Raw genomic sequence first — 15,406 nt, 5'->3', positions numbered from 1 at the left:
GGGATAAGTGTCCTTACCATACTCATTACCGAGCACAGCATCTCTACCAGCAGCCAAGGAGTTATCCCCAAGTCCTCCTCTGTACAGCAGAACAAGCGTGGCCTCATTTCCAGCATCATTCCCCTGCACCAATGCCCTCGTCTCTTGAGGGATGTAAGGGGGCCCCTCATTTCATGGAGCTTGTAGGAGCTTCCATCCTTGGAGACCTCGACCTTTTGCAGAATTTGGCTGAGAACAGCCTGCCAGTCCAGGCATTATCAAGGGAAGGAAAAGGGGGCACATGCAGGCGCAAATAACTAGACAAGGCTCATTGCTCAGGAAAACCAGACAAACCCTCCTCTCTTCCCCAAATTACAAGGTAGATGTGTGCAGGATGAGTAACGTTTCTTCTCAGTCCAACTCAGTTGGATGTTACATCACCAGGGATGTAACTGTTGATGTGACTTCTACAGGTCCTTTCTTTCTCTGTGACAGTGTTTTCCAGTGTCATCCAAATGGATACACCTAACTCCAAAAAGGAGTTGTCTAAACCCACTTCACAGATTAAGGCTAGAGACTGCAGTGCTGCTGTAGTCCATTAACAAAAAATCCTTTTGTTTTCTGTATCATAACCAAGAGTGAAAAGATATACCTGATCTAACTGCTCTTTGAAAGCCTGCTCTAACCCATATTATACCAAATTTGCCCATACAGATGTTACATGTTCAACCAATTTGCTCACATTCCCATGAAAGGGCTCAGATTTTTTTCTCTTTTCTATTAAAGAGAAAATTATTGTCAGTATGAATCCCACAGTCTTGCTTCTAAGCCCTTATTTCCCTAGAGAAATGTAATCACTGTTATCAACTGTGAACAGAGTCACAGCATCTTTATGCTGACCCTTTGCTATTTTATGCCTTTATATTTTCCTATTTCTTGTGCAGTTTCTAATCCATGGCTTTATTTTGCCTTTCAAGGAAAACTTTGTGCAACAGAATTACCGAAAATGTGCTTTGACAGCTCAGTAAAATGTCAGCTGCTCCTTTTCCTGTTATTTCATTCACGTGTCCAAAAAAATTCCAATACATTTACAAGTCTTTTCTTCAGAAGAGGCCCAGCAATCAGCAGGTACTGGTGATGTAAAAATACTACTTTACTTCATACTACCAAATCATTTACTCACTATTAAATAAAACCAATCCAATTTACAACAACAAATTAAACTGTAGTATCTACTGCTGTTTACTAAGGTTTTACAAGTCACTGGGATATTCTCACTCTACAATTTTTATTGTTTGAGGACATTTATTTTCTGAATTAATTTTGAAAGCAATTTATTTGCAACTCTGTAGCACAATGAATGTATAAAATTACATTTAGATTATTTAGGCATTGCACTAACGACACCATTACTGAGGAATTATAAAGATCAGATTACCAATTACAACCACACATAACAACTGCAATAAACCACGACGCTTCAATGTCACATTCAATGACATAAAAGAATTATGTGGATGATGCATTTCAAAAAGTAGGCAAGTAAGCCTTTACTTTTGCTGTTCTCATACGCAGTCAGTCTGAACCACACTCAGACAGATTCTCCATCTGGTCCATAAGGTCCCAGGCATGGACCCCATCGGAAGATATTTGATGTAACCTTACCTTAGGAGAGAGGACAGTGCTCTAAGCACACCCTGCACATGAAGCCCTATGCTGGTGAAGGATGATGTTTAGGCAGGGAAGGGAGACTAAAACACTTGCAATAAACAGGAAATTCAAGCAAGGGAAGGGCTGAAAACCTGCATCTTGCTCAGTATTTGGCCCACACAGCAGCCATCAGCAAGCCATCATCAGAGGAGAGCTGATGGCCCTGCTGACCTGTGGGACATTCACATCCGCACGAGGAGGGCAGGGATAAAAGCTCCCTGCGCTCTGCATTTCAAACTGAATGCTTGCCATCCTCTGGTGATTCACCTACCCTTATGTCAGCGACTCCCACCAGACTAAGCGATCAAGACAGAAGTCTCACCAGATTTGCCCGAGACCCAGACACCACTGGGCTGCTTTCCAAAGTCCCAAGCAGCAAGAGACAGATGCAGCCATCACCCCACCGCTGATGCCCTCACCGTGGGCCACAAGTGCTGCTGTTCAAAGGACACGGCTGTGCACACCTGCAGCAGAGCCGTGCAAAACACATAGAGAACCTGTGCGGAAGACATGGGAAGGGAGGTTTGCTAGGCTGCACGGAGGGAGCACGTCCTTACCCATCCCACCAGGAGCTGGAGTGACAAGAGCAGAGGGCCAGCCCCGCCACAAGCACCACAGCCAGACCTCAGCCTTGGCAACACCATCCCATCGACATGGCACCTGAAAACAGTGGTCCGTGACCCCTCCGAGGGTTGATGCAGAGTTCAGAGCAGAGTGCTCTCTTCCTCTGCCATCCAGCTTTCCCCAGGCACTGTTTCCTGGGCAAGCTGGGCACCAGCTCTGTTCCCCCAGTTAGGGATGCGAGTGCTTAAACCTGCAGAACATCCTCATCTCAAGGACAGGGCTGCTGCTGCTGCATGATTTGGGCTGAGGACTCTGCACTAACACTATGAGGGTACAGAGAGGAGGAATGGGAGCACAGATGATAGATGCTGTGCTATCAGCAGGGGTAAGACAGCACCGAAGGATACAGAACAGAATTTGGAGGTAAAGGGAAACCAGCTCCAAAACAAAATACCTTTCCTATTTAAGGCAACAGAAATACCAGCCACACGCTGTTTACAGCTTGTTAGTTTATGTAGTTTTAATTCCAATGTGTTCTAACCTCAGATGCTTTAGTCATATGCTCCCCGTTAGCAAGGTTACTCTACCTGCTGATAAGCATCAATTTTTCTTTTTTTTCTTTTTTTTTTTAACTTTACCAATAATAAGCTTTTGTGGAGTTTGAAGGCAATTCTGGTAAGTTCTGTTTTTTCCAACTTTTCTCTTATTGATATTTCCACTGGGGAAGGGAGTACGTGACAGTGTTACTCAAGGTTACCATTATGAATCCCAGTCATCTGATGGGATTTGGACATAGAGAAGCATGGAAGAAAACAGTTTGTAGGCATGGCCCCTTGCTGTGCACCACGTTGCTGAGGGAGCAGCAAGCTTTGCCCAGCTGTGGCAAGCTTTGCACTGTGGGCAGGTCTCTAGCTCATCTGCAAGGTCAGAAACTTCAGAAAAATCACTTTTACGCTGCCCTGCTAAAGCCACCCTCTCCTGCACAGAACAGTTGCAACAAAACTGCCCTCAGGCTGCTTTCCCAGCCATATAGCAGAGGGAGAGACCAGCAGCCCCATGTCCAAGCACAGCCCTGCCCAGGCATCAGGCCAAGCCTACCCGCTCCAGCTCACACAAAGCTGGTTTTAGGGTGACACCAGAGGAGCCCACGCACCCAGGCAGCGCTGGAGGAACTGCCCACCACGGCCAGCCTGCTCCAGAGCTTTCAGGGACCCTTTTGGGGAGGACAGCAAGTCTTGGAAAAGCCCACCTACCACATCTAGCGAGAAGCTCATAAAATTGCCTCCTCTTCACCAAAACACTGCTCTACAGCAACGAAACCCTTATGGCTGGCAGCCCCTCGCCTTCCCACTTGTACAGTGCTCAGCTAGGACCAAGGAAGAATATTGTCAGTATGTGGTCCTTGATTTTATCTTGCTTTTGAGCTCTTGTAGCAGCAGATAAACTATCCATTAATAAAACACAACTTACAAGCATAGACAAATGTTTACCTTCTTTCAAGAGTAGCATTTTATTGACTGATTTTATCTACAGAAGTGGAATGAAAGCACAAATATCATAAATCCCCCACGAAGAGGGATATTTTTGTAAAAGCAGGTAAAAAGGCAACTTCACGAAAGATAACATGCAGAATTAAAAGTCAGGAAATAAAAAATATGTACTTGAAAACCAGAAAGCAGACTGTAGCCTGTCAACTTCAATAATTTTCAGATCCTGATATAACAGCAACTCTTGCTAAATTGGTGGGCCTTTCAAGGCAGTGACAGAAAGTTTAAGTTGTGCCACACAGCAAGCTCCAGAGTGTAAAATATATTTACCCCTGACTTAATGATGGAGTCAGCCCTCTTTTAAACAAGCAATTCCATGAACAAGACTCGTTTTAAATAGCTGTTCCAGAATAAATGCATCCTAATTCCCAGTCTTTCCATTACCCTCCTCGTAGATCCCCCTCTGCAAGACAAAAGGTGAGCTGATTATCCTTCCACTATACAAACCTGCTGCTCAGAATTCCCTTTTCTACCCGAGAATCTGATTTTTGCAAGATTTAAAGGCATTTCATACCCCAAAAGCCCCTAACCCATCGCACCCAGCTGAAGCTGGCCTGAAGACCTTGAAGCAGCTGCGAGAGAGGGGACAGACAACTGCAGAAGCCCTGTTTCCTTGCACAGCCACACAGAAAGGAGCGGGGACTATGTGGCCCATGCAGAGGGGCAAGTGGCAGAGCTCGTTCCCACCCCGGGAACATCCCATCCCCTCCTCACCCGGGCAGGGTCACCCCTGCTCCAAGCTCCTTGACCTGGCAGGCAGCACCGCAGGGGCTCCCACCTGACCCCAAGGCAGCAGAGGATTATTTATCTAGTGCGGTGTTCCCTGTCTCCTCTCCGCTGCCAGAAATCTTTCCAGCAGGAGCGTTTCTTTTCCATACAATCTGGTGATAAATCCTGGCAGGCCAGGCGTGAGCCAGGAGGGTACTGGGGTTTCATAACTTAAACATTACATCCTGCAGTTCTGCGGAAATTAAATAAACAGACATAAAACAAATGGTCACAAATATTTCAACACCTATTCCAAAACACGAGTCCCAGAGACAACAGAGGCTACTGAAAGTCAAACAGCAGAGCACCAAGCACTTGGCACGTGCATAAGAGATGGCAGAAGAATACCTCACCCTTACAGCCAAGGGCTGAAACGCTGCAAGGAACGATGCTTCCGAGACAGCATGGCTTAGGGTCTGCCTGCAAGCCACGGGCTGGATGGTTGCTGCTGAGCAGCTGCTAAGGGGGTCCAGGGTCTGCTAGAGACATCTCCTCCTCCCTCCCCTAATCAGCAGAACTACAGGGTTATACCAAATGTGGGGTAGCTTAAGATACTTCATTTGCCATGTTACTTGTCTGGTAGGTAGAGCTGGTCCTGGTTGACCATTGGCACCGTCATCCCCCAAGGCCGGTGAGGAGGATGCAGGTCCTCCTGGCAGGAGGCGAGCCCCACTTACGCAGGCAGGCTGGGAGCTGTGCGGATTTCGGCTGCACGCTCCTGTGCCACCCAGAACAGGGCATCTCGCGTGGTCTGAAGTTGCCATGGAAACGGTGGTCCTATATAGGTCATCCCATCCTGTCCCAGGACTCCTGCTATGGCTTGAGATCTTGCTCAGCCTGGCATCAAAACAGCTCAGGATACATTGCTGGAGGTGACTCACGTCTGCTGCAGTTCCCTGTCATTATACAGGGTGCAGACATTGGTCACAAAGAGGTCAGAGTCGTAATGACAAGGCATCAGGGCTTCTCAAATAACAATTAGCTGCCAGCTGAGCTGGGCAACCTCCAGCTCCTTTAAACAAAACTCTTGTGCCAGGTACATGGACCACACATAGCAAGTCTTTTCATAAAAAAAAAAAAACCCAAACCAAAACAACTCACCTGGTATCACATTTGAGTCCTCAGAGAAAAATTCAGGCAGCCGATTTTAAGCAGAGTTTGATTAAAAATCAAGAACTATCTTTCTATTCTTACATGCTAACCTGATGTTTTTGAGGCAGATCTCAGTTACTCCCTTTGCAGCTCATTGTGATTAATTTAGAAATACTTCTCTGAAAAAAAATCCCAAAGGTGTAACTGATAACAGCCTATTCAACCAGCCAAAATCCTGCAAATACGCCACATTGCTTCTCTGCCTTCTGTCCTTGTCCGTGCCAGCTTGTGAAATTCAGGTCATGGCCATTGTGCTAATACTCCACACCCTCCATCTCCACAAGGCTGCCTATAAACATCAGAAACCAGCTCCCTGTGCGTAGCCTTCGCATCCCACTAGAACACGGTGATGGGGAAGGTGCACTGGTTCAAGGGCAGGGCTGTAGGATGCAGGAGAGCCTGCTAGAGGAGACAGGGCCCCCCCGCTGCCGAACTCATCCCCCACCAAGGAGAACTGCCACCGAGGAGCTTCCAACTCTTGGTGCTAACTGCAAAACCCGTTTATTTGCCTGAAGTGACCTCAAGCAAATGACTCCCAAACAGAAAAATACAGTGCACCCGTAAGGCAAATGACTGCAACAAAGAAAAAAATCCTAATAAAAATAATCAAATTAGCCTTCCTATAGAGTGAGAAAGAAGGAAGAACAAGATGATTTCTTTTTTTTTTTTTAAATACCTACGAGTAGCTCACATGCTACAGTGTCCTTTGGGTAAGGGAATGGCTGAGAGTTGGCACATCAGGGCATCTGGAAATAATGCAATACATCTCCAGATCTGTAGTTAATTTTCCAAAAACATATGTTACCACTAGCCTGGACATTATGTTATTTTAAGTATATTAATCACAGAATGGTTTGGGTCGGAAGGGACCTTAAAGATCACTTAGCTCCACCCCACCCTGCCATGGGCAGGGACACCTTCCACTGGACTAGGTTGCTCCAAGCCCCATCCAGCCTGGCCTGGAACACTTCCCAGGATAGGGGCATCCACAATTTCTCTGGGCAACCTGTTCCAGTGCCTCACCACCCTCACAGGGAAGAATTTCTTCCTTACAGCTAATCTAAATCTACCTTCTTTCAGTTTAAAACCATTACCCCTTCTCCTACCACTACACTCCCTGTTACAGAGTCCCTCTCCATCCTTCCTGTAGGCTCCCTTTAAGTACTGGAAGGCCGCTATAAGGTCTCCCCGGAGCCTTCTCTTCTCCAGGCTGAACAACCCCAAATCTCTCAGCCTGTCTTCCCTCAGAGGAGAAGTGCTCCAGCCCTCTGATCATCTTCGTGGCCCTGCTCTGGACTTGCTCCAACAGGTCCATGTCCTTCTTGTGTTGCAGGCCCCAGAGCTGGATGCAGTACTGCAGGTGGGCTCTCACCAGAGTGGAGTAGAGGAGCAGAATCCCCGCCCTCGACCTGCTGGCCACACCGCTTTTGATGTGGCCCAGGATTCAGTTGGCTTTCCAGGCTGCAAACCCACATTGCCAGGTCCTGTTGAGCTTCTCATCAACCAACACCCCCCAGTCCTTTTCCTCAGGGCTGCTCTCACTCATCAGCCAGCCTGTATTTGTGCTTGGGATCGCCTCAACCCACGTGCAGGACCTTGCACTTGGCCTTGTTGAACTTCATGAGGTTCGCATGGGCCCACCTCTCAAACCTGTCAAGGTCCCTCTGGATGGCATCCCTTCCCTCCAGCGTGTCAACTGCACCACACAGCTTGGTGTGGTTGGCAAACTTGCTGAGGGTGCACTCAATCCCACTGTCCATGTCGCCGACAAAGATGTTGAACAGCTCCAGTCCCAACACCGACCTGAGGCATGCCAGTCGTCACTGGTCTCCACTGGGACATCAAGCCGTTGACCACAACTCTTTGAGTGCGACCATCCAGCCAATTCCTTATCCACCCAGTGGTCCATCCATCAAATCCATGTCTCTCCAATTTAGAGATGAGGATGTTGTGTGGGACAGTGTCAAATGCTTTGCACAAGTCCAGGTAGATGACGTCTGTTGCTCTTCCCTTACCCACCAATGCTGTAATCCTGTTGTAGAAGGCCACCAAAATTGTCAGGCATGATTTGCCCTTAGTGAAGCCATGTTGGCTGTCACCAATCATCTCCTTATTTTCCATGTGCCCTAGCATAGTTTCCAGGAGGTCTGCTCCATGATCTTGCTGGGCACAGAGGTGACTGGCCTGTAGTTCCCCAGGTCTTCCTTTTTTCCCCCTCTTAAAAAAAAAAAAAAAAATATATATATTCAGTATTAATTGTATGTTTATACAATACACAGTTATATGTATACCCAAAGCTTCCATACTTATTCCAAAAATGCACTTTGCAAAGAGAGAAATAGTTCTTCATATTCTAAATATGTGCCATTTTTCATTAGATCAAAGCACTGAACCAACCACCGGCTGGTGCTTGTGGCTGATACACCCTCTGAAAGCACCACAAACTCAGCAAGCATTATACCCCACGTTCCTAAATCTCTGTAGGCTGCCCCAGTGTTACCCGGTCTATCGCTTCACTCAGACTGCTTAAACCACTACCTGCTCAACATCTTGTCCAGCAAGCGTTAGCTTTTGTGGGGACTTTGACAGAACCAGGAAAATAATCTGTTGTTTTAGAAAGTAAGCTAGTTGACTCAGCACCCTGGAATAAGAGTCGGCCGAGCACAAGCTGCATGTTTGGGAGGGGAGCAGCCTGAGCAGCAGGCACAGCTCAGTACAGGATCGGCTTCTCCAAGGACAAATTTCACACACAGCCTCCCTGGCCTTCCCAGCAGGTCCCTTCCCTGGCAGAGGAGCAGGAAGAAGAGGAGAGGCCAAGCCCTCGTACATCTGTGGGTCATGGTGCGCCCAGCACCGTGATGCAAAGGGGGGGTGCTGCAAGCTCGCATGGTGCCCTGCACAAGCGGACTGGAAGGGTGATTACAAAGCCAAATTAAGATGGTGCTAAAAATGCCAGAAACTACTTGATCTCTGCCTATCACCACTCCTCCTGCTGCCAGGACTCACTGCAACAGCACTTCACCATGTGCTCAGAGAAGAGCCTGTCCGTAGGGAGATACCACGCTATTCCACCTCTGCTTAAAAAGCCATAGATCTTGTATGACTTTCCTTCCCCCTTCACATGTTTTCCATATCAGAGTTAAACACACAGTCCTGCTTTCTAAAGTGCCGCCTTTCCCTTTGAGAGAAAAAATCCTGTATTTTTAGCCCACACTGCTCAGCAAGCAGAGCTTATGTAGCTGATGCACTTCTGCACCCCTCCATCCCCCCAACAGTTTTCCACTGGCCACTTCCAAGTGAAGAAAGCACTGCCAGGGATGCTTGGTTACCAACTGTCCAGGAGAACAAGTTGAAGAGAGATACCTTCCTCCAAAGGAAAGGTACCGGAGGAGTTTATTCCTTATTTGACATCAGAAAATCCAAACACAGCTGCAGGATGGGATAAAATCTGCCCACTGTGGCAGCTCAGCGAGTTTGTTTTTTTCAAATTAATGACAGGACCAAGGAATGAAGCCTACCCAGAGAGGGATTCTGTCCAAAATTTTCCTTCAGCAACAGAATAGCTGGCCAGTTTGGGTCCTTGATTGTCTGCAGAGCTGACAGAAAAATAGATTTGCATTAGTTTAAAAAATGCAACGTTTGAAGTGATTTTTAAAAGAACATGGACTTTTATGAACTTGTTCCTACAAAGTCACTTTCTGCAGCTCATTTTCTGATGTGGGTTTTAGCTCTGCTTAGTACAGCATGGGAAAGCATGACAGCCAGTTTTATCATAAAATTCCAGAATTTGAATGAAAAGCTCTTCTCTGTCAATCTGACTGCTTTCTAGAGATTGGATGTGTCATATCCCCATAAACATCACTTATGCATCTGTTCTGACAGTCTAGTGGTAGTTTAATCCTACTTGATATCCAGAACACCACTATGAACTACTGCTTAATAAAATTGTAACTGGGCTTGGGGTAGTTCTTCAATGCACTGTTTAGCTATTTTTCAACAGACAGTCCTTAAGGATTCACTATCATCAAATTGCACCCTAGCAGGCTTGCAAAAGTTAAAACTAAAGTCAGAAAATAATAATGAAGAATACATTTTTAAATCATTTTTTATATGCATGGGAGAGTATTGCTCAACAGTGACACGAAAACCACTTTGAGAAGCCATGTAAATAACCAGGTATTGAGAGAAGCCTGCCCCAAATTCAAGTATGTAAAATGAACAGGTTTCCTTGACTTCTGCCCTGGAGGAAGACAAACGAAAAGAAATCAGACCACTCTCCTGTACTGCAGCATTAATGACCATTTAAAACTTCACCGGCCAAACACAGGACAGAAGTAAAGTGCATCTGAGGCACCACAAACCTGGACCTGGAGGCATCTGCCAAAGCGTGGCCTCTCTCAGTCAGACCTGAGCATCCTCAAGCGCCCATAGGGGACAGCTGAGGCTGTATCCCAGGGTACAAAGGGGACAGCTCTATACGTGTGGGGAAGTGCTGCTGTGCTGGGGCCAGTGCTTAGGAGCATTGCAGGAGACAGAGGTGCTCCAGAAGAACATGAAACAATGCTGCTGACAGCATAGTTCTCCATCAGGGAGAAGGCAGATGACATTATAGCCCCTATCGGAACCAGGTCCTCAGTTTCTCGATGTGCACTCTAATTTAATTCAACACCACTTTCTGACATGCACGTTAACATTTTGCTTCAGCCTTGCCCTTCAGACCACAGCAAAGCACTGAGCAGGCTGCTGGGGGTCAGAAGCTCCTCTGGTAGGGAAAGAGCGGGGAGGGGGGCAGCGGAAGAACTGAAAGAGCCAGTGCCAAGCGTAGGGAAAACCTGGAATGGCACATTTGCTTTTGTTCACTGCATCTCAGAAAACCTATAGAAGTCAGGAAGCCCAGGACAGGACAGCTTCCAGCACAGCAGCAGCCACGGCAGTCAGCACCAGCACTGCTGTGAGCAGTACCTGCCGGCAAAGCAGACTTCTATGCTGTGAAAAAAACAAACAACAACAACAAAAAATCCCCAACCAACCAAAAACCAAAACCATGGAGATGTACGATCCATAAGAAGGAGCAGCATCACTAATTGACAAGAAATGCCTCGCCTCAACACACCAGCTGAGCGTTAGCCAGCTCTGAGCTTGCTGTGTCCCTCCAGCAGAGATACCCCATGCCGAGGGGGACCTGGCCTAGTAAGGATCTTCCCAGTTACTTTCCTGACCAAGATCCCAGACTGACAACCCCTGCCAGTCACCACAGCCCAAGTCAGCCGTGCTGCTTTTTGGTACAAGTTTAACTCAAAGATTTGTAGTGTTTAATATTCTGCCCCAAATCAACCACCTGCTCTTACTTGTTGGGGGAAAAAAAAAAAAATAGAGCTTCACAAAACAAAGTTTAAATCACACATACAAGTCAGTTTTTCCACTTCTGGAGTCAACAGCCACTGGTGTTTAGGAAACTGCAAAGATGGCATCAGTCCCATCTAAATTATCTTTCATTTAGTGCAGCTGAAATGTTGGTTATCTCTTTTTAAGCTAACTGAACACATGCCTGATTAAACAGGTACAGCCAGCTTCTTTGCTTGCACATAGCTGTTTACATGTAACAAAAAGTAACAATCCTTGCCGACTATAAATTGCTATTACCAGGGCTATAGCTTATCATAATGCAAACAGAACTTCAAGGACATCAGTTTATAAGGATGGAATTAAGAGACATAGTAATATATCAGCTGGGCAGATTAAAATAAAGGACCCTGAACAAAACTAACCACTGCATCATCAATATACTTCATCAGCAAATCTTGATTGCACAAGTGTGTGAATTTTTGCATTCCTCCTCATAGCCTGCAGACAAATTTTGTTTAAATATATCAGAATGTCTTATACATATGTGCAGTGATAAAAGAGTTGCTATTAAATACCAGAGTGCTGCATTTTTTTGCTTTTCCTTCGCAGGGTAAGCTGTAAAGGCATAGGAACTCTGCGGTCTCCAAAAGCACTGTGTTATCTCAGGCTGGAAATGGGATTTTTCACTCAGAACCATCCAGCCTTTGAAAGCCTCCTACTTACCCCCACAACGCATTTTAGGGCCACTGTGGCTGCCGTAATCTTTTAAGAGCACAGCATCGTTAGCTGATGAGCACCATCTTCACAGACCTGTGGACGGTCATCTGCTTCTGCATCAAAGCAAAAGCCCAGCTGCCTCCTTGGTAGCCAGCATCACTGCTGACAGCCCTGAGGGCAGTGGCAAAAGCCCCCCAGTTTGGGTCAGGTGCAGCTTCTAGCCTCTGTCAAAAGCCCAGAAAGTTAGGAAGGGGAGCCAGGCCACGCAAGCAATCCACATCGTGTCCAGGAGCGCAGAAGATACAGAGGAACTGCAGTCACGTGCTGAAAGCTGCCATGTCCTGGCAGCCTTCCTTGCTGCCCCCCGCCGCCCCCAAACAGCAAATCGCTTACAAAGGGAAAGAGTTGATTTGGCACTGCTGCTGACGAACTCGATCCACAGCCACTGCCTGCCAGGAGAGCGCTGGAGGCACAGGCACCTTCCGCAGCTTGCTCCCCGTAACAGCAAGGAAAAGCAAGTTATCAGTGCCCACAGTTCTGTCTTGCTCAGCATCCAGCCTGCAATATTGAAGGTGTAGTCATAAAAAGAGCTCCTTTTGCCATCTTGCTCTGCCCATGGATGGGCTGTTTCTCAGTTTGTTTCTCTTAAGGGGAGTCCTGCCAGATGCCATTTCCTACTCACTAAACTGAGATCTACTTCAAGGCCTGCAAAGATACTGGCAGACCACGTTCAATCCCATTTCAGCAACGAAAAGTCTGAGGGGAGAAGAAACTATCACTGTAGATACGTGGAAAACTGAGCCTTATTAAGCCGGGCACCCCCACTTTTGAAGTATGCAAAAGATTAAAACTGAAATTGTTGGAAAAACGCTTAAGTTTTGTGCTCAGTGTAACAGAAGGGTAAGTCTGGCTAAGTACTCCTGGAGAGCATAGGTTCTCTAGCACAAAGTGTCTGCTTTACAGGTGCCTCACATTTTCCAGGGGAAAACAGGACAGAAATCCATGTCCACTTACTACTCCTGAAGCAAGAGAGCCCCTTTCCCCTCCCGGGGGCTCTAGGCTTCTCACCTCTCATTCCTACATGGGACTGCCAGGAGGGAGATGAGGGATGCTGGCTGGGTGGCAGGAGACCCGGACGCAGGCACAGCTATGGCGAGGTGCCCAGGCACATCCCGGCTCAGGGCATTTCCATCACCTGAGCGGACTGCTCAGAGCTCTGCAGGGGTGGTTACGGCCGTGCGAGCACAGGGCCACCACCGCAGCCACACCGCCCAGCAGGACCAGCGCCGTGCCAGACCCACAAGGACGAAACACACAGGAACCCTCCCCGAAGCTTCAGGAGACTCAAAACGGGAAAGAGCCTAAAAAGGCAAACACCGGCGCCACGGGCAGACTGCTGCAGCTGTACGTTTGCGATACTGCGAGCTTGGCGTAGCAGCCCCCACATTTCGCGTTATTCCACCGCCTTAGATGTAATCAAGCCTCGAGAGACATCAAAACCTGCTGTAACCAAGCCATTTGTACAAACACGGAGTTTATGCATAGAGAACATCTTAAAGCAATTTCTAATAAAACTTGCGAGCAGTTAGATACATACAGTCATGCCTGTGTTTGTGCACAGCATCCAAGACAGACAGAAGTACATGCTTTGACCTTGGCAGCATTTGGCTGTACAAAAGTTACACTAGCAGATAAATTTTGCTTAGCTTTTTATGGAATAAAAACATCCTGTTTGCCTTTTCCAAGATAAGCTTATAACGGGGGGGGAGGAGGGAGAGAAATGAGGTGGAAACACGTCTGTGACCTGAGAAATCAATTAAACCTGTACATCTCCTTAGTGCTCTGAAGCGTGGAACAGTTTCACTAGTAGAGGTGTAGCATTCAGCCTGTCAGTCCAGATCCCTTGTTGCAGGTGTTTCAGGGTTTAAACGAACAAAACCAGATCTCAGAGATCCAAATTCAGAACAGCTAAATGTAGAATAGCTCTGGAAAACCCAGAGTGAGAAGACAGAGATGTTGATGTGCTTGCCGTTCCAGGGCAAACACAAGGATGCGCAGTGGGGAGAAGGCTCGGATGGGTCTCGCTATTTTGGCAACATCTGTGCTAGGGAGATGGAGCCAAGGACCATGAACAGGGACTTGTGCTGTGCAGCGGGTGCCAGCGGACACTGGCCCTGTGCTTCAGAGAAACACATCTTTAACCTTGGAAATCCAGGAGAGAGACGGGAATCCCCAGAAAGACAAGTTAAGATTCCTGTGCTAAAAACAGTCCCATGACACTCATCTCCCAACCCCTTTCTACCCCTTTTCCCTGATGCCTTCTCCAGCATAAGAAAATTTCTACTTAACCTATCAATGTTCTTCCAGGGTTTTTCCAGACACTGAGGAGAAAAGGGAAACTGCATACAAGTCCAAATGATTAGAAATACCCAGTGCTTTAACTGTTACATTAGCGTGAGGATGAGCTCGCTCCTATTTTTATTGGATGTTCTTCAGTCAGCTTCTACTTTTGTCTTTAAGATGAAAGCAAACGCCACCCCAACATTCAGCGAAGACGGCTCAAGATAAATCTGCCGTCACTGTAGCACTGCTGGATTCGATTTTTATCTGCCACTGCCCGGCGGACCCTCTCTCTCCCGGTCTCCCTTTTAATGCACACGCCTTCATTTTTCTGCTGGCATGCAGCAATTCACAATTTTAAGGAAAAACTGCTGCAGAAAAGATACCTCTTCAGCTGCGCCCGCTAGACAGCAAATGGCTTTCGCAGGCTGCTCCGGGACGTGCCGAAGCCCCGGGACGCCCGAGATCCCCCCCCGCTCCCCAGGCGAGGCGCGGAGCGAGCCCGGGCAGGAGCGGCTCTGCCGCCGCCTGGTGCCCGGCGGGGGGGGAGCTCAGTGCCCCCTTGCTGGGATGCAGCGGCACTGCAACTGTGGCCTCCCATTACCAAAAAACAAACCAACCAACCCCCAAACAAACAAACAAACGGCACACACAAAACCCCCAAACAACAACAGAAAGAGCCCCACAAAACCCCCTCCCCAAACCACCAAGACGCCGGCAAAATTAAAGACCAGGAGGCATTAGAGACACTATAAACTTAAATAAACTGGATTTTCATCCTGTCAATATGCTCCACTCAGTTGCCATGACGAAACAGCACTACTTTACCATGCAGGATTTGAGGAGAATTTAGGAAGAAAGAATAACTGGTGCGAGCACACAGCTGTATTACAGCCATCAGTTGCACTACTGTTATGGAAAAAAACCCATGCAATAGTCAAGCTTTAAAATAGAAGATATAAACTTACACAGCTGGCTTAAAAATCCAAACCTCTGTGTTTTTAACTCTGAAGAACAATGATTAGCAAGTGATCAAGGACAGTCCCCACCAGTAATTTTTTCTTGCCAGTCAGCCAGCCAAGCTAACAAGATGAACAAACGTGGGACAAAACGGGACAAGAAGGACTTACCAGACTGAGCAGAGCATTGCACAAACAGGACCGGTCCCAGGCACTCCAGACAGGCACCCGCTCCTACAGATTTCCCAAGAAAAGACTGAGAGCTTCCCCCATCTTGGCACTCCCCTGCTTGCAGACATACCCTTGGTGTAGGCGTCCCCATGC

At 47.4% G+C, this 15,406-nt stretch overlaps 1 protein-coding gene across 1 annotated transcript in view; it reads right to left on the bottom strand.

Moving 5' to 3' along the window:
- The window catches only part of SLC24A3 (solute carrier family 24 (sodium/potassium/calcium exchanger), member 3), a 262,150-nt gene extending 254,670 nt beyond the window's left edge, over positions 1–7,480 (bottom strand). The window contains exon 1 of the mRNA XM_010575076.1: positions 7,474–7,480. Coding sequence (XP_010573378.1) covers positions 7,474–7,480 — 7 coding nt within the window. The remainder of the gene's footprint in view (positions 1–7,473) is intronic.
- Between the last annotated feature and the right edge of the window lie 7,926 nt (positions 7,481–15,406).

The sequence above is a fragment of the Haliaeetus leucocephalus genome, unplaced genomic scaffold (genome assembly GCF_000737465.1).
Source record: "Haliaeetus leucocephalus isolate CR32 unplaced genomic scaffold, Haliaeetus_leucocephalus-4.0 Scaffold450, whole genome shotgun sequence".
In the NCBI taxonomy this organism is placed as follows: Eukaryota; Metazoa; Chordata; class Aves; order Accipitriformes; family Accipitridae; genus Haliaeetus; species Haliaeetus leucocephalus.
This window is presented reverse-complemented; position numbering and strand designations above follow the sequence as displayed.